This window comes from Pristiophorus japonicus, chromosome 1, assembly GCF_044704955.1.
Source record: "Pristiophorus japonicus isolate sPriJap1 chromosome 1, sPriJap1.hap1, whole genome shotgun sequence".
Lineage (NCBI taxonomy): Eukaryota > Metazoa > Chordata > Chondrichthyes > Pristiophoridae > Pristiophorus > Pristiophorus japonicus.
The window spans coordinates 117,580,408-117,599,064 of NC_091977.1; the positions used below are offsets into that span (position 1 = coordinate 117,580,408).

General features: G+C 42.4%; 1 protein-coding gene across 2 annotated transcripts in view; it reads right to left on the bottom strand.

Annotated features, from left to right (window-relative positions):
* Window positions 1–18,657, bottom strand: part of vps13a (vacuolar protein sorting 13 homolog A) — a 645,125-nt gene that overhangs the window by 12,850 nt on the left and 613,618 nt on the right. For both annotated transcript variants that reach the window (XM_070882697.1, XM_070882688.1), the window contains exons 69-71: window positions 17,316–17,401; window positions 9,074–9,197; window positions 461–535 (exon numbers count right to left, since the gene is read on the bottom strand). In XM_070882697.1, the coding sequence (XP_070738798.1) occupies window positions 461–535; window positions 9,074–9,197; window positions 17,316–17,401 (285 nt within the window). The remainder of the gene's footprint in view (window positions 1–460; window positions 536–9,073; window positions 9,198–17,315; window positions 17,402–18,657) is intronic.

Sequence of the window (18,657 nt, forward strand, 5' to 3'; positions counted from 1 at the left end):
TAACCTATCACCTTCAAAGATTTGTGGATGTGAACCCCGGGTCTCCTCTTACATCCCCTCCAAAATTGCACTATTTATCTAATATTGTCTCTCCTCATTCTTCCTTTCAAAATGTGAAAGAATGACATTACATGACTGTGGGTAACCAAGATTCAATCTGTGTTATTTATCTACCCTACCCTCTTCAGAGATCATACACTAGAGTAGCTACAACACTCCTTTCAGCTTGATGACTTCCAGCTTTGAATTCTTAAGATTTACAGCCAGGTTTCAAAGAGGAGAGGAGAGGAAGTTTTCCAGTTTCCCCAAAGAGGAAGCAGGCCAGAAAAAAAGGCAAATCTGAAGTGGAAGAAATGGCTGATGAGCTTAGAAATCACAGATTTAATAGTTCACTACTTCAAGAATGAATGGGTAATGATCAAAATGGTGTACAGCCACATTAAACAAGATAATTCAATACCTTTGCATCATCTTCAGATTTGAAATTCACAATTTTTCCATATTCTTTTGCGTGGAATACAGACTTGACACGTTCCTTTAAGAAAATGTAGAGAATGTTAGTTGAGGAAAAATATTAGAAACTTTACATTTTTTTTTTAACCAAGTTGCCTGTAAAAGTTGACCTTCGCTAACTTCACTTTACAACAACTTGCATTTATATAAAAAACAAAATAATGCAGATGCTGGAAATCTGAAATAACAGAAAATTCTGGAAATACTCAGCAAGTCAGCAACCAGAAATGTTAACTCTCTCCACAGATGCTGCCTATTGGGGCATGTGACTAACATATTAGTTAAATGAGGAGAGGCAGCGAGGTTTAGGGAGTGAATTTCAGAGTTTAGGACCTAGATGGCTGAAGGCTCGCAGAGTTTGCGGAGGTTTGTAGGGCTGGAAGAGGTTACATAGAAACATAGAAAATAGGTGCCGGAGTCGGCCATTCGAGCCTGCACCACCATTCAATTTGATCATGGCTGATCATGCAACTTCAGTACTCCATTCCTGCTTTCTCTCCATAACCCTTGATCCCTTTAGCCATAAGGGCCACATCTAACTCCCTTAGAGAGATAGGGAAGGACATGCCCAGGTAAGGATTTGAACACGAGAATGAGAAGTTTAACATTGAGGCATTGCCGGACCGAGTGCCAATGTAGGTCAGTGAGCACAGAGTTCATGGGCAATATTCCCTCGAATTTTTTTTTTTTTACTGAGCAGGCCACGAACTCCATTGAGACCTTTTCGGCTGTGAGCAAATTTTAAAACAACAACTTTTACAACGACAGCAACAGCAACCACTTTAAAAAGCATGTATACAGTAATGCCATATTGCCACCCCACCATCTCAAATCATGAGACAGTCAACAAGGTTCTATACAAGTTTAACATAACTTCTCTGCTTTTGAATTCTAGTCCTCTAGAAATGAGGCCCAGTGCTTTATTTGCACTTTTATGGCTTTTTTGTTTAAACCTGCGTGGCTACTTTTAATGATTTGTTAATCTATGCCCTCAGATCTCTCTGCACCTCTACCCCATTTAGACTCAGTTTTTCCAAGGAGCAGGTCGCCTCCTTATTCCTCCTACTAAAATGCAGCACCTCACAGATATTGAAAATCATTTGTCTTTTACGTGCCCATTCTGTAAGTTTGTTTACGGTAGAATTAATTAAAAGCTTTTAGTTCGTCATATAGAAACGCTTTTTAATTAAAAAAATTACTTGTCAGAAATTACTGGGATATAAAAGAACTGCATAATAATGCAGTAACACTTCAGAAATATCACTGTTGCACGGTTATGTATTGGCAAACAATCCAATGTGCAATTTGTATTAATTTTAAACTTTTCAATATATTAGCCCATCCGTTATGTCACTATAGCAATGGCTGCACAAGCAGCAGGAGCAGAGACTTTCCTATGGTGCTGACATGCTGTATATCCACATAAGTAATTTGAATATTAATCACAATGCAACCAGATAACCAACAAATATAAAGTGCTGTAGTTCTTTTGTTCACAGTATTAAAAAGAATTGAACAAAAACAGCTATCCCTTTTTCAAACTTCAATCACCTCCCCCGGCGCCCCATAACATGTGTAACTTCAGGTAGAAGCAGTCCCAAGAAGTAGTTACATTAAGTATTTTACATTTTGACTGTTTCCAATTTCCCATAAATTAGTATAAAGCTACTGGATTGAATTAGGTAAGCCTCGATTTATGCTGCATTTATTCACAAGTGCAGAAAAACACACACAATTTGCGTCTCAGAATTAAAAACAAAAAGCAGGAACAGCAATGATTTAACAAAAATAAACATTCATCTTTCTTCCTGGACAGGAGAACATAAGAAATAGGAGCAGGAGTAGGCCATTTGGCCCTTTGAGCCTGCTCTGCCATTCAATAAGATTATGGCTGATCTGATCCTGGCCTCTACGCCACTTCCCCACGAATCAGACTGACTTGGAAATCGTGACAAAGATGTTAATTTACAAATTTCCTTTCAAATGTTTTTTCTCTCAAACATTCCCCACAATATTAATCCCTGCTCTTAGCACAAAATGTTGAATTATTTTAGGTACTTCCCAATTAAATAGTGGGAAACAAATATCATTTTACTCTCAATTTTAATCTTATTTCAAACATTTATACCAAATCAAAATTGTACATTATCAGTTTTATCGAAGTATTTTCTCTCTGTCCCCTTTCTCGCACCACCCTCCCCGCACCCCCCCAGTCTCTCCAGCTGTCCAACTGAAAGGTCACAGTTCAAGGGAAAAAACCAAACCCCTCCCGGTGTTGCACAGCATCCCATCAACCTTCGGAACACATACTTCAAGAGCTGAAATTGGGATCAGCTCGGAGGTAGCAAGACTCACAAACGAGTCTGTCTCGATTCCCGGGCAATTGTGGATTGACTCCTCCCCGTTTCAGCTACTGTCCAGTTCTCTGCGTGGTCTTTCAAACCAACTGCACGTGAGCTCGGGGATTAGTGCGCATACCTTAGAGGGAACAGTGGTCATGGGTGAATGGGACTTAGTGAGAGTTAGGATATGGGCAGCAGAGTTTTGGATGAGTTGTTTATAGAAGGTGAAAGATGGGAGGCTGGCAGGAGAGCATTGGAATAGTCAAGTCCTGGAGCTAACAAAAGCATTGATGAAGGTTTCAACAGCAGATGGCCTGAGGCAGGGGTAGAGACAGGTGATATTAGAGGTGGAAGTAGGCAGTCTTGGTGAGAGAGAGGATACGGGATTGATAGCTCAACTCAGGGTCAAATAGGACACCAAGGTTGCAAACAGTCTGGTTCAGCCTGAGACTGGCTGGACAGTTGGATGGAATCGGTGCCTAGAAAACAGAGTTTGTGGGGCTGAAGACAATGGGGCTTTGGCCTTCCCAATGGTTAATTGGAGGACTGGATGTTGGACAAGCATTCTGACAACCGAGGCAGTGGACGGGCTGAGAGAGATGGTGGTGAGGTACAGCTGCATATTGTCAGTGTTCATCTGTAACTTGATGTTTTTTTGGATGACATCCTTGAAAGTCAGTATGTAGATGAGAAGTAAGAGCAGGCCAAGGATAGATCATTCGGACTCGAGAGTTAATGGTGCGGGAGTGGGAAGATAATCCATTGCAGGAGATTCTCTGGTTACAACTGGATAGGTTAAGAGTGGAACCAGGTGAGTGCAGTCTCACTCAACGGGTCAATGGAAGAGCGACGCTGCAGCAAGGTGTAATCAACCCTGTCCAAGGCTGCAGACAGGTTCAGAAGGATGACACCACGCCACCATAAGGATGTCATTTCTGACTGATTAGGGTAGTTTCAGTGCAGTAGCAGGGGTGGAGATCTTATTGGAGAGCTTCGAGTTGCGGGAAAGATGGGCACGGATTTGGAAGGTGACAACATATTTAGAGACTTTAGCGAGGAGAGGGACAGTATTTTGCAAGCAAAGAGGTGTCCAGGGTGGTTTTCTTTGAGGGGAGTGTTGCAGTTTTGAAGCGGAGGGGGCAGTACTGAAGGAGAGGGGATTGCTTACAGTATCAGCTAACATAGGGGCCAAGAAGGGATGTGGTTAGCAGTTTGATGGGATTAGGGTCGGGGGAGTAGCATGTTACTCATGGACAAGATAGGCTTCATGAGGGGAGGTAGCAGAGAAACTAGAGAAAAATGTGGGTTCAGGACTAGGGCAGGGGGGAACCTTGAAGGAAGTTTGGCTTGGTGGGCTAAGGGAAGGGTGGAATGTGGCTGAGGCAAATAAACATAAGGGCATAAGAAATAGGAGCAGGAGTATGACATTTGGCCCCTCGAGCCTGCTCCACCATTTAATAAGATCATAACTGATCTGTTCTTGGGCTCAGCTCCACTTCCCTGCCCGCTTCCCATAACCCTTCACTCCCTAATCATTCATAAATCTGTCTATCTCCACCTTAAATATATTCAATGACTCAGCCTCCACTGAAATGGGCGATCCCTTATTCTGAAACTGTGCCCACTAGTTCTAAATTCCCCCACAAGGGGAAACATCATCTCTGCATCTACCTTGTCGAGCCCCCTCAGTATCTTTTATGTTTCAATAAGCTCTCATTCTTCTAAACTCCAATGAGTATAGGCCCAACCTGCTCAACCTTTCTTCATAAATCAACCTCTTCATCTCAGGAATCAACCTAGTGAACCTTCTCTGAACTGCCTCCAATGCAAGTATATCCCTCCTTAAATGAGACCAAAACTGTACACAGTACTCTAGGTGTAGCCTCACCAATACCCTGTACAGTTGGAGCAGGACTTCCCTACTTTTATACTCTATCCCCCTTGCAATAAAGGCCAATGTTCCATTTGCCTTCTGATTACTTGCTGTACCTGTATACTTTTTTTTTGTGTTTCATGCACAAGGATCCCCAGGTCCCTCTGTACTGCAGCATTTTGTAATCTCTCTCCATTTAAATAATAATTTGCTTTTTTATTTTTCCTGCCAAAGTGTATAACCTCACACTTTCCCACATTATACTCCATCTGCCAAATGTTTACCCACTCACTTAGCCTGTCTATATCCCTTTACAGATTTTTTGTGTCCTCACAACTTGCTGTCCCACCTATCTTTGTATCATCAGCAAACCTGGCTACATTGCACTCGGTCCCTTCATCCAAGTCACTAATATATATTGTAAATAGTTAAGGCCCCAGTACCAATCCCTGTGGCACCCCACCAGTTACCGTTTGCCAACCGGAAAATGACCCATTTATCTCGACTCTCTAACGGTTAGTTAGCCAATCCGCTATCCATGCGAATATATTATTATCCCCAACCCCGTGAACTTCTATCTTGTGCAGTAACCTTTAATGTGGCACCTTGTCAAATGCCTTCTGGAAGTCCAAATACACCACATCCACTGGTTTCCCCCTTATCCACTCTGCTTGTTACATCCTCAAAGAACTCCAGCAAATTTGTCAAACATGATTTACCTTTCATAACACCATGCTGAATCTGCTTGACTGTAGTATTATGCTTTTCCAAATGTCCTGCAACTGCTTCCTTAATAATGGACTCCAGCATTTTCCCAACGACAGATGTTAGGCTAACTGGTCTATAGTTTCTTGCTTTCTGTCTGTCTCCTTTTTTAAATAGCGGTGTTACATTTGCAGATTTCCAATTTGCTGGGACCTCTCCAGAATTTTGGTAGATTACAACCAATGCATCCACTATCTCTGCAGCCACTTTTAAGACCTAGGATGTAGGCCATCAGGTCCAGGGGACTTGTCCACCTTTAGCGAGTACTTTTTCTTTAGTGATAGTGATTGTTTTAAGTTCCTTTCTCCCTCCCTATAGCCCCTTGATTATCTATTATTGGGATGTTTTTCGTGACTTCTACCGTGAAGGCCGATACAAAATATTTGTTCAAAGTCTCTGCCATTATTAAGGGACCAATGTTTTCTTTAGCTATTCTCTTCCTTTTTATATACCTGTAGCAGCTCTTACTGTCTGTTTTTATATTTCTTGCTAGCTTACTCTCAATCTATCCTCTCTCTAATTTTTTTTAGTTGTCCTTTGCTGATTTAAAAATAATTCCCAATCCTCTGGCCTCCCACTAATCTTGGCAACATTGTATGTCATTCTTTGCAAATTTGGTGCAAGGATGTCTCGGAGCGGCTGCAGCGCATTCTGGACGGGGAGGGTGAACAGCCAGCTGTCGTGGTACTAAATAGGTACTAACGATATGGGTTAAAAAAAAAACGGGATGAGGTCCTACAAGCTGAATTTAGGGAGCTAGGAGATAAATTAAAAACCAGGACCTCAAAGGTAGTAATCTCAGAATTGCTACCAGTGCCACGTGCTAGTCAGAGGAGGAATTGCAGGATAGTTCAGATGAATATGTGACTTGAGGAATGGTGCAAGGGGGGAGGGATTCAAATTCCTGGGACGTTGGAACTGGTTCTGGGGGAGGTGGGACCAGTACAAACCGGACTGTCTGCACCTGGGCAGGACCAGAACCGATGTCCTAGGCTGAGTGTTTGCCAGTGCTGTTGGGGAGGGTTTAAACTAAAAAGGCAGGGGGATGAGAATCTATGCAGGGAGGCAGAGGGAATTAAAAAGGGGGCAGAAGCAAAAGGTAGGAGGGAGAGAAGTAAGAGTGGAGGGCAGAGAAATCAAGGGCAAAAATCAAAAAGGGCCACATTACAACATAATTCTAAAAGGACAGAGTGTTAAAAAAACAAGCCTGAAGGCTCTGAGTCTCAATGCGAGGAATATTCATAATAGGTGGGTGGATTCACTTTGCAGATAGCTGTTAACGGATATGATGTAATTGGGATTACGGAGACATGGCTCCAAGATAACCAAGGCTGGGAACGCAACATCCAGGCGTATCCAGGTCCCTTGGGGAAGAGTGACCATATTATGGTAGAATTCTTCATTAAGATGGAGAGTGACGCAGTTAATTCAGAGACTAGGGTCCTGAACTTAAAGAAAGGAAACTTCAACGGTATGAGGCATGAATTGACTAGAATAGACTGGCAAATGATACTTAAAGGGTTGACGGTGGATAGGCAGTGGCAGATATTTAAAGATCACATGGATGAACTTCAACAATTGTACATCCCTGTGTGGCATAAGAATAAAAAAAAGGAAGGTGGCTCACCGTGGCTAACAAGGGAAATTAGGGAAAGTGTTAAATCCAAGGAAGAGGCATATAAATTGGCCAGAAAAAGCAGCAAATCTGAGGACTGGGAGAAATTTAGAATTGAGCAGAGGAGGACAAAGGGTTTAATTAGGAGGGGGAAAGTAGAGTATGAGAGTAAGCTTGCAGGGAACATAAAAACTAACTGCAAAAGCTTCTACAGATATGTGAAGAGAAAAAGATTAGTGAAGACTAATGTAGGTCCCTTGCAGTCAGAATCAGGGGGATTCATAATGGAGAACAAGGAAATGGCAGACCAATTGAACAAATACTTTGGTTCTGTCTTCACTAAGACACGAATAACCTCCCGACAATACTAGGGGACCGAGGGTCTAGCGAGAAGGGGGAACTGAGGGAAATCCTTATTAGTCAGGAAATGGTGTTGGGGAAATTGAAGGGACTGAAGGCCGATAAATCCCCAGGGCCTGATAGTCTGCATCCCAGAGTACTTAAGGAAGTGGCCCTAGAAATAGAAGATGCATTGGTGGTCATTTTCCAACATTCCATGGACTCTGGTTCAGTTCCTATGGACTGGAGGGTAGCTAATGTAACTCCACTTTTTAAAAAAAGGAGGGAGAGAGAAAACAGGAAATTATAGACCTGTTAGCCTGACATTGGTGGTGGGGAAAATGCTGGAATCAATTATTAAAGATGTAATAACAGCGCAATTGGAAAGCAGTGACAGGATCGGTCCAAGTCAGCATGGATTTATGAAAGGGAAATCATGCTTGACAAATCTTTGAATTTTGTGAGGATGTAACTAGTAGAGTGGATAAGGGAGAACCAGTGGATGTGATGTATTTGGAATTTCAAAAGGCTTTTGACAAGGTCCCACACAAGAGATTAGTGTGCAAAATTAAGGCACATGGTATTGGGGGTAATGTATTAACGTGGATCGAGAATTGGTCGGCAGATAGGAAACAAAGAGGGGGAATAAACGGGTACTTTTCAGAATGGCAGGCAGTGACTAGTGGGGTGCCGCAGGGTTCAGTGCTGGGACCCCAGCTATTTACAATATACATTAATGATTTAGACGAAGGAATTGAATGTAATATCTCCAAGTTTGTAGATGACATTAAGCTGGGTGGCAGTGCGAGCCGTGAGGAGGATGCTTGGACAGGTTAGGTGAATGGGCAAATGCATGGCAGATGCAGTATAATGTGGATAAGTGTGAGGTTATCCACTTTGGTGACAAAAACAGGCAGGCAGATTATTATCTGAATGGTGACAGATTAGTAAAAGGGAAGGTACAACGATATCTGAGTGTCATGGTACATCAGTCGTTGTACAGCAGGCAGTAAAGAAAGCAAATGGCATCCTGGCTTTCATAGCGAGGAGATTTGAGTATAGGAGCAGGGAGGTCTTACTGCAGTTGTACAGGGCCTTGGTGAGACCACACCTTGAGTATTGTGTGCAGTTTTGGTCTCCTAATCTGAGGAAGGACATTCTTGCTATTGAGGGAGTGCAGTGAAGGTTCACCAGACTGATTCCAGGGATGGCTGGACTGACATATGAGGAGAGACTGGATCAACTGGGCCTTTATACACTAGAGTTTAGAAGGATGAGAGGGGATCTCATAGAAACATATAAGATTCAGTAATTTTGGGTTATGTTCAGAGTTATGATATGGTCTGTTAAGAATCATGAATTACAATGGATAGTTTTATAACTGCTGGAATATGTGGATAATATGTCCACATCTACAAGCCAAGCCTCCTATATCAGAGGTAATAGTCAAAGACCATTTTGAATATATTGTTACAGTTTACTGATGATAGTTAGGTATATATGTAAAACAAAGCATTTTTTCAAAGTTAATGAACATTATTTTTTTTCTTTCTCATGTCTGCAACAGTGTATGTCAGCAATAACAATGCAAGTAGAAATAAGACTGGCTTCCAAACATTCACTTACTTTGGCTTCAATACGTAACCGCCTTCCATCGACAATGAAAGGCTCTTTCGTGAATTCCTCAAAACTGTACTGCCATTCACAGGTCAACTGCCCAAATGTTCCTTGTGTTACAAAAAAGATACCACTGGAAAATAAAATTTGGTGCAATACGATTAACAAAGGGAACACAAAAAATATTAAGCTTTAATAGCATTAAACGGTTGTTTCATTTCATCACGGTGGAGACTTGGAACTGGCAACCTGGAATTTACATTAAAGTTTTAATTGAATTGATTTTTGTAGTGCAGAGCATTAATGAATTTACAGGCTGGCTCATGCTTAGGCTTCCCTCTAGAGCGCAATCAACATGACCTAAGTGGATGGCAGGGAGAAATCGAGAATAAAAAACACTCTCATGCACCTCTACTGACTTGCTAATAACTGGAATAACATCGCCTGCCTCTTGGCAGATTAGTGCTGCATAACATCCAAAATATTTCATTAAGGGCACCTGCCTCGAAAAGAGGCATTTGAAAAATGGTGGTGGATATACAGATCAACAAGCTGCACTGCAATTACCAAGTTTAAAATATATTTTCTCATATATTCACTTCCCCTTCTGCTGGGTACCACTGCACCATGGTTACAGTTTTGGCTTTTTACCTTAAGCTATTTTCCTTCACCAGTGTCAACGACCACTCCCTTATGTGGACATCATCCTCTGAATCAGAGTATAACTCTCTCTGCCCAATATCTTGGTATAGCATCAAGACCCAGATCCTGGGTTACTGGAGCATATCATGTGCAACCCAATGATCAATAATCTCAATTTCAGGCGATGAAAGAATGCGCTTTCTACCACACTGTGGCTTAAGCTATAAATCAACAGACACATTTATTTAGAATTATGTACAAGTATATTTACAGTAACTACAAACTTTATTCTTCCTCGGCTGCCAAGACAAAGATGCCTTGCTTGCTCTGTCTCCAAACAAAAAAATTATCCTTGAAATATGGAATTACGGATTTGATTTATTGTTATTCATTTCAGCATCACTAAAGAGCTGATATATTTTGAATGTATCCTGAAAAAGGAATTACAGACTTTCTCTTAAGTACATCAGATGCTGCGCCATACAGGTTTTCAAAGGTGCCTGCGTACACAAATACAGCTGCCACTTTCAGTACGATTCAAAGACATCTATCTGTTCGTATTCCCAACTGAGGTGACAAGATGACCAAATTGAATATAGCGACTCCTAAGCTGAAAGATGCCAAGTAATGTTTCTTATGAATAATGCATCTGAAAAGACCTGTTGATATCCAAGATTGCAATGTACATTTTCTACAGCTTTAAAAATCAGCTAACAGTACAACAACTTGCATAGTGCCTCATTAAATATTTGGAAGACCAAAGCCCCATCGGGCCCTGTCACAAACTCTGTTCCCTAGACATCAACTTTAAGAATAAAACATCTCAAGGTGCTTCACAGAAGCGATTAGCAAACAAAATCTGACATTAAGCCACATAAGGAGATATTAGGATAGGTGACCAAAATCATTGTTAAATAGGTTTTAAGGAGCATCTTAAAGGAAGAGAGAGGCTTAGGCAGATCTAAAGCATAGGGTCTAGGCACCTGAAAGCATAGCCGCCATGGTGGTGCAAAGAAAATCAGGGATGTACAAGAGGCCAGAATTGGAGAAGTGCAGAGATAACGGAGGGTTGGAGGAGGTTACAGAGAAAGGCCATGGAGGGATTTAAAAACAAGGATGATAATTTTAAAATTGAGGCGTTACCAGACCAGGAACCAATGTAGGTCAGTGAGCACAAGGGCAATGGGTGAATGGGATTTGGTGCGAGTTAGGATATGTGCAGCAGAGTTTTGGATGAGCTTAAGTTTACAGAGAGTGCAAGGTAGGAGGCCGGTCAGGAAAGCATTGGAATAGTCAAGTCTGGAGGTAACAAAAACATGGATGAAGGTTTCAGCAATAGACTGGGTGAGGCAGGGATGGAGACGTGCAATGCTACAAAGGTGGAAATTGGCGGTCTTAGTGATAGAGAGGATATGGGGTCGGAAACTCAGCTGAGGGTCAAATAGGATGCCAAAGTCTGGTACAACCTTAGATAGTGACCAGGGAAAGGGATGGAGTTGGTGTCTAGGGAACGGAGTTTATGGTGGGGACGAAGACAATGGCTTTGGTCTTCCAAATATTTAATGGGAGGAAATGTTTCCTCATCCAATACTGGATGTCAGACAAGCAGCATGACAAATCCGAGGCAGGGATGGGGTTGCGAGGTGGTAGTGAGGTAAAGCTGGGTGTCGTCAGCGTACATGTGGAACAGACATTGTGTTTTTAGATGATGTCGCTGAGGGACAGTTTGTAGATGAGAAATAGTAGGGGTCCAAGGATAGATCCTTGGGGGACACGAGAGCAATGTTCCCATTAAGCTGCGAGGTCCCGCGCAGCCAACTCCCTGGTTTCAAATGGGAATTTTGAAAGCGTTGCCCGGCCCCCCAAAAATTAGTGGGATCATTGCTCCAGAGATAACGATTCGGGAGCGGGAAGAGAGGTCATTGCAAGTGATTCTCTGTCCACGACTAGATATATAGGAATGGAACCAGGCGAGGGCAGTCCCACCCAGATGGTCAACGGAGAAGGGGTGTTAGAGGAGGATGGTGTCAACTGTGTCAAAGGCTGCAGATAGGTTGAGAAGGATAGTTTACCACAGTGACTTAGGATGTAATTTGTGAGTTTAATAGGGCCATTTCAGTGCTATGGAGAACACGGAGTTCCAGGAAAGTTGAGCACAGTTTTGCGAGGGGGGGGGGGGGGGGTGGGGGTGGCGGTGAGCACAATATGTTCAAGGACTTTGGAGAGGAAAGGGAGGTTGGCGATGGGGTGATAGTTTGCAAGAACAAAAGGGTCAAAGTGGGTTTTTTGATGATGGCAGATTTGAAGGGGAGGGGGCAGTATCTGAGGAGGGAGAACTATTAACAATATCAACTAATGTGGAGGCCAGGAAGGGATGTTGGATGGCCAGCAGTTTGATGGGAAAAGGGTGAAGGGAGCAGGAGGTGTGTCTCATGGTCAACATAAGCTCAGAGAGGGCATGAGGGAAGACAGGAGAGAAACTAAAGAAAGATGCGAGTTCAGGGCGAGTGCAGGGAGGAACCTTAGAGGAAGTGGACTAAGGGAAGTGAAGGCAGAGAAAGCTGAATGAATGATCTGAATTTTAGTGACAAAGAAGTCCAAGAGCTCCTCGCACTTGTTGTTGCAGGTGTGGATGGAGTGGGCAGGTGGAGAGGGATTTAAGGAGACAGTTTGTAGTGCAGAAGAGAAGACAGGTTATCTTTGCATTCTAGGATGATCCTTGTAAGGGGAGGAAAACCCGACACCCGAACTGAATTGTAGGGCTCATCAGTATTAGGAGGTTCTGAGGAATCGGGGGTTCCTCTGTCTTTATAGCGATTGTAATTGTATGTAAAACTCGCTTATGTATGTAAAGCACGCTTATACACTTGCTTAAATGGGTTTTAAGAAGGGGAAGCAGCAAAGCTTGCTATGTTGCAAAGCTTGATGGTTAATGAACCATCATAAGTAGCTAACACTGCATTGACCCTTAGCGCAGACTGATAGAAGATGAAAACATACACTCAGTACTGAATAACAAGGGCAGTGGAGAGTCAACAGCCTAGAAAGATAGCAAACCCTGGGAAGCAAGGTCAATTCACATGTCATGAGAAACTGAGGCAAAGTTGAACACATTCCAGAAGGAAAAGGAGGTGGAGTAGCATTGCTGGTTAAGGAGGAGATTAAGGCAATAGTTAGGAAGGACATTAGCTTGGATGATGTGGAATCTATATGGGTAGAGCTGCAGAACACCAAAGGGCAAAAAACGTTAGTGGGAGTTGTGTACAGACCTCCAAACAGTAGTAGTGATGTTGGGGAGGGCATCAAACATGAATTAGGGGTGCGTGCAATAAAGGTGCAGCAGTTATAATGGGTGACTTTAATATGCACATAGATTGGGCTAACCAAACTGGAAGCAATACGGTGGAGGAGGATTTTCTGGAGTGCATAAGGGATGGTTTTTTAGACCAATATGTCGAGGAACCAACTAGGGAGGAGGCCATCTTAGACTGGGTGTTATGTAATGAGAGAGGATTAATTAGCAATCTCGTTGTGCGAGGCCCCTTGGGGAAGAGTGACCATAATATGGTGGAATTCTGCATTGGGATGGAGAATGAAACAGTTAATTCAGAGACCATGGTCCAGAACTTAAAGAAGGCTAACTTTGAAGGTATGAGGCGTGAATTGGCTGGGATGGATTGGCGAATGATACTTAAGGGGTTGACTGTGGATGGGCAATGGCAGACATTTAGAGACCGCATGGATGAACTACAACAATTGTACATTCCTGTCTGGCATAAAAATAAAAAAGGGAAGGTGGCTCAACCGTGGCTATCAAGGGAAATCAGGGATAGTATTAAAGCCAAGAAAGTGGCATACAAATTGGCCAGAAATAGCAGCGAACCTGGGGACTGGGAGAAATTTAGAACTCAGCAGAGGAGGACAAAGGGTTTGATTAGGGCAGGGAAAATGGAGTATGAGAAGAAGCTTGCAGGGAACATTAAGACGGATTGCAAAAGTTTCTATAGATATGTAAAGAGAAAAAGGTTAGTAAAGACAAACGTAGGTCCGCTGCAGTCAGAATCAGGGGAAGTCATAACGGGGAACAAAGAAATGGCGGACCAATTGAACAAGTACTTTGGTTCGGTATTCACGAAGGAGGACACGAACAACCTTCCGGTTATAAAAGGGGTCGGGGGGTCTAGTAAGGAGGAGGAACTGAGGGAAATCCTTATTAGCCGGGAAATTGTGTTGGGGAAATTGATGGGATTGAAGGCCGATAAATCCCCAGGGCCTGATGGACTGCATCCCAGAGTACTTAAGGAGGTGGCCTTGGAAATAGTGGATGCGTTGACAGTCATTTTCCAACATTCCATTGACTCTGGATCAGTTCCTATGGAGTGGAGGGTAGCCAATGTAACCCCACTTTTTAAAAAAGGAGGGAGAGAGAAAACACGGAATTATAGACCGGTCAGCCTGACATCGGTAGTGGGTAAAATGATGGAATCAATTATTAAGGATGTCATAGCAGTGCATTTGGAAAGAGGTGACATGATAGGTCCAAGTCAGCATGGATTTGTGAAAGGGAAATCATGCTTGACAAATCTTCTGGAATTTTTTGAGGATGTTTCCAGTAGAGTGGATAAGGGAGAACCAGTTGATGTGGTATATTTGGACTTTCAGAAGGCGTTCGACAAGGTCCCACACAAGAGATTGATGTGCAAAGTTAGAACACATGGGATTGGGGGTAGTGTACTGACATGGATTGAGAACTGGTTGTCAGACAGGAAGCAAAGAGTAGGAGTAAATGGGTACTTTTCAGAATGGCAGGCAGTGACTAGTGGGGTACCGCAAGGTTCTGTGCTGGGGCCCCAGCTGTTTACACTGTACATTAATGATTTAGATGAGGGGATTAAATGTAGTATCTCCAAATTTGCGGATGACACTAAGTTGGGTGGCAGTGTGAGCTGCGAGGAGGATGCTGTGAGGCTGCAGAGCGACTTGGATAGGTTAGGTGAGTGGGCAAATGCATGGCAGATGAAGTATAATGTGGATAAATGTGAGGTTATCCACTTTGGTGGTAAAAACTGAGAGACAGACTATTATCTGAATGGTGACAGATTAGGAAAAGGGGAGGTGCAAAGAGACCTGGGTGTCATGGTACATCAGTCATTGAAGGTTGGCATGCAGGTGCAGCAGGCGGTTAAGAAAGCAAATGGCATGTTGGCCTTCATAGCAAGGGGATTTGAGTACAGGGGCAGGGAGGTGTTGCTACAGTTGTACAGGGCATTGGTGAGGCCACACCTGGAGTATTGTGTACAGTTTTGGTCTCCTAACCTGAGGGAGGACATTCTTGCTATTGAGGGAGTGCAGCGAAGGTTCACCAGACTGATTCCCGGGATGGCGGGACTGACCTATCAAGAAAGACTGGATCAACTGGGCTTGTATTCACTGGAGTTCAGAAGAATGAGAGGGGACCTCATAGAAACATTTAAAATTCTGACGGGGTTAGACAGGTTAGATGCAGGAAGAATGTTCCCAATGTTGGGGAAGTCCAGAACCAGAGGTCACAGTCTAAGGATAAGGGGTAAGCCATTTAGGACCGAGATGCGGAGGAACTTCTTCACCCAGAGAGTGGTGAACCTGTGGAATTCTCTACCACAGAAAGTTGTTGAGGCCAATTCACTAAATATATTCAAAAAGGAGTTGGATGAGGTCCTTACTACTAGGGGGATCAAGGGGTATGGCGAGAAAGCAGGAATGGGGTACTGAAGTTGAATGTTCAGCCATGAACTCATTGAATGGCGGTGCAGGCTAGAAGGGCCGAATGGCCTACTCCTGCACCTATTTTCTATGTTTCTATGTTTCTATGCAACACCATGGGAGATGGACAGGTGGGGGAGAACCACTCAGAGCCAGTCTGAGCAGTAGGCCAATCGATGGTTTTGTAGGAGGGTCGCAAGCTTCAGAAAATGTATAACTATCATTACAAACTGTTGTTCTGAGAAGTGTTCATCAGAACCTTCCCGAGCATGTTCGAATAAAATCGGTTAACCGAGGTTTCGTCTGAGTGATTCTGTGGTCGCTATGTCAAGGGCAGGTGTCGACTCCTTATATCAGAGAGTTCACCTTGAGGAAGAGAAGTCTTCTTTTTACCCTACAATCCTGGAATATTAAGCAGTTTTGCTGAGGAGAGCAGGATCTTATTGTGTATTACAACAGTGACTATACTCCAAAAGTACTTCATTGGCTGTAAAGCACTTTGAGACGACCGATGGTCGTGAAAGGCGCTATTTAAATCCAAGTCTCTATTTCTTTCTTTATGTGGTCCAGCCAGATCTGAACGGCTAAACCAGTTATCTCCATTAATATTCAAATCTGCAACCTTTGGACTTAAGGAACAGAAAAGTGGGCCTTACCTGAGGGAATGACTGGGGTATGAAAGAGTAAGGGTTTTAATTCCTGGGATGAGAAGAGGGTTATCCGTTGAGGAGAGCTTGAGTAGATTGGGCCAATACTCTCTGGAGTTTAGAAGAATGAGAGGTGATCTCATTGAAACAAAAGATTCTAAGGGAGTTTGACAGAGTAGATGCTGAGATGCTGTTTCCCCTGGCTAGAGAGTCTAAAACTAGGGGGCATAGTCTCGGGATAAGGGGTCGGCGATTTAAGACTGAGATGAGGAGGAATTTCTTCACTCATGGTTGTGAATCTTTGGAATTCTCTACCCGAAAGGGCTATCGATGCTGAATCATTGAGTATATTCAAGGCTGAGATAGATAGATTTTTGAACTCTAGGGGAATCAAGAGGTATGGAGATCGGGTACTTTTGTAGGTGGTAGAGATTGAGGATTTTTAAGGAGAGGCGAGAGGGGTGGAACAAGTTGAGAATGCTCAAAAGAGGAGAAGGGAGAGGCACCTAATCTAGTCCCCAGAATGCATGCTGTGCACCAGACTGTGAAAGACCCAATCTTTGTTTTGCTCCAACATTTTTAAAAAGTTAGAATCAAAGGAACTTACCCACTTTCTGGTTCGCTGTCTGTGAGAATTCTGTATTTTGATTAGCTGCGTAGCTTGTTGACGTCACTGACAGCAGCTTTTCGCTGGGATTCCCCAACTTGCGTTGATTTCAATTACGCATCGGAAAATCCGAACTTCTTGCCAGAGATTGCAAGATCTTTGTGCAAAACTTACTTCGGGGCCAGTGGTGAATGCCTTTGCTTCGCTGCTGACCACAAATTACGTGCCACCTTGCAGCATTTACTTACGTTTGGACAGCTAAAGATACACTTTGGTTTATAAGAAATAAAAGGTCCACTTATTGACTTTATTCCCAAAAAGCACATCTAGCATAAAAACCTAACAGTAACTTCACACCATGAGTTTGGAATCTTTCAAATGCACAGTTAAAATTATGTTTGATTACAAAGACACACACCTTGCAATTAGTTGAGCAGAACAATAATGGTCAATGTGGGAAAATTCCTTTATGCCTTTTTTCAGCATTATTTGACTCTGAATATTTAATCAGTACCAAAAGGTTTGGAAATTAAAATGTTAAATGTAGTTTAAAAAATAATCACCACTATTCTCAAAACAGATTTTCCAAACCTCTAACAGTTTACAATCTTACCTTTTTGTAATCATAAACAAGTCCGAGTCATTAATCATTTTGTGGCCAAAGTACTTGTATTTGGCAAATCTCCCATTTTCAATTTTCTAGAAGAAAAGACAGAGGTGGTAAAACAAACTTGATTTTAAAAAGTGTATTTTCCCTTTAACTGCATTATAAAATAATGGAACTATGACTGCAATGAAAGAATTTAATCACCTTATATAAACATGATATTAAAGTAAAATTTAACAATTAATTTGTCCTATGATAATAGTATTGTATAACATTTACAAACTGCTCACGTTGATGACCATTGCACAAATAACCAGACGGAAAAGATTGAATCACAACCTTGGCTAGCATTCAAACTCAACTACCCTTCACTATGTCTCCATCAGGCTGCTACAGGGAACACTTTGCAGTATAACCAATTCCATCTCCAAGGAGAGATTAACCTTAAATAAGTATAATGAATAAAACAGCCCAACAGTAGCACACCTTGTGTCAGCTAAACACGGTTAAATTAATGAAGATCACGGCGGAGACATTGTGACAGTACAAGGTACTTAGAAGTTAAAGAAATAAAAGTTTAAAAGGAAAACAGTAGGGACCATAAACTGTTTTGACCTATAGTAATTAACATTTCAAAAACCAGGAATAATTATATATAATTAAACAATACTAACTAATGAAAGAAAATAAGTTAGCAGTACAAATAAAAATCCATGCCAATCAGGTTTGAGTCTGAGACCCAAAGCTACCAGACTAGAGTTTGTCTACTACTGTTTGAGAGCTAGTTTTGCTATTCTTGTATAGCCAATTAAATGGAATGCTTTACTTTGATGAGATCTTCCATCTCTGAGGAAAAGAAAATGCTCTAGCAAAGTTTGATTAACCAATTGAAAGTCCACTTATTAACTGTTAATCATAAGAAAACTATAAACTAATATAAAAACACCTGAATTGGAATATGGCTTCTTCAAATACAGTATTTGGCCGCTGAAAGACCTTGAAGATGGTGCACTTCAATGTGTCAACTGTAGGAGAAATGCTCAAGTTATAATGTCAATTATTTTAATGCTGATTTGAATAAGATTCAGTAAATATGTAAAAAGTAAGGCCTGGATTTTGCGGTCTGCAGCGTAATTTAAGGATTACGCCACCGGCATCCAAACGGATTGGGACCCTTCTTCAAGAACCTGCTGGCAGACGTTGCGTAGTTGAGGACAGTGTAATAGCCCGTGGATCCTGAGGCGCACCATGTGCGTAAGCGTTCCTGGGATCACGCGTGCCAGTGCTCCAATCAGGAAACAGAAGGTCTCTCATTCATCCTCAGTCTCTCACTCATGAGCCAACTCAA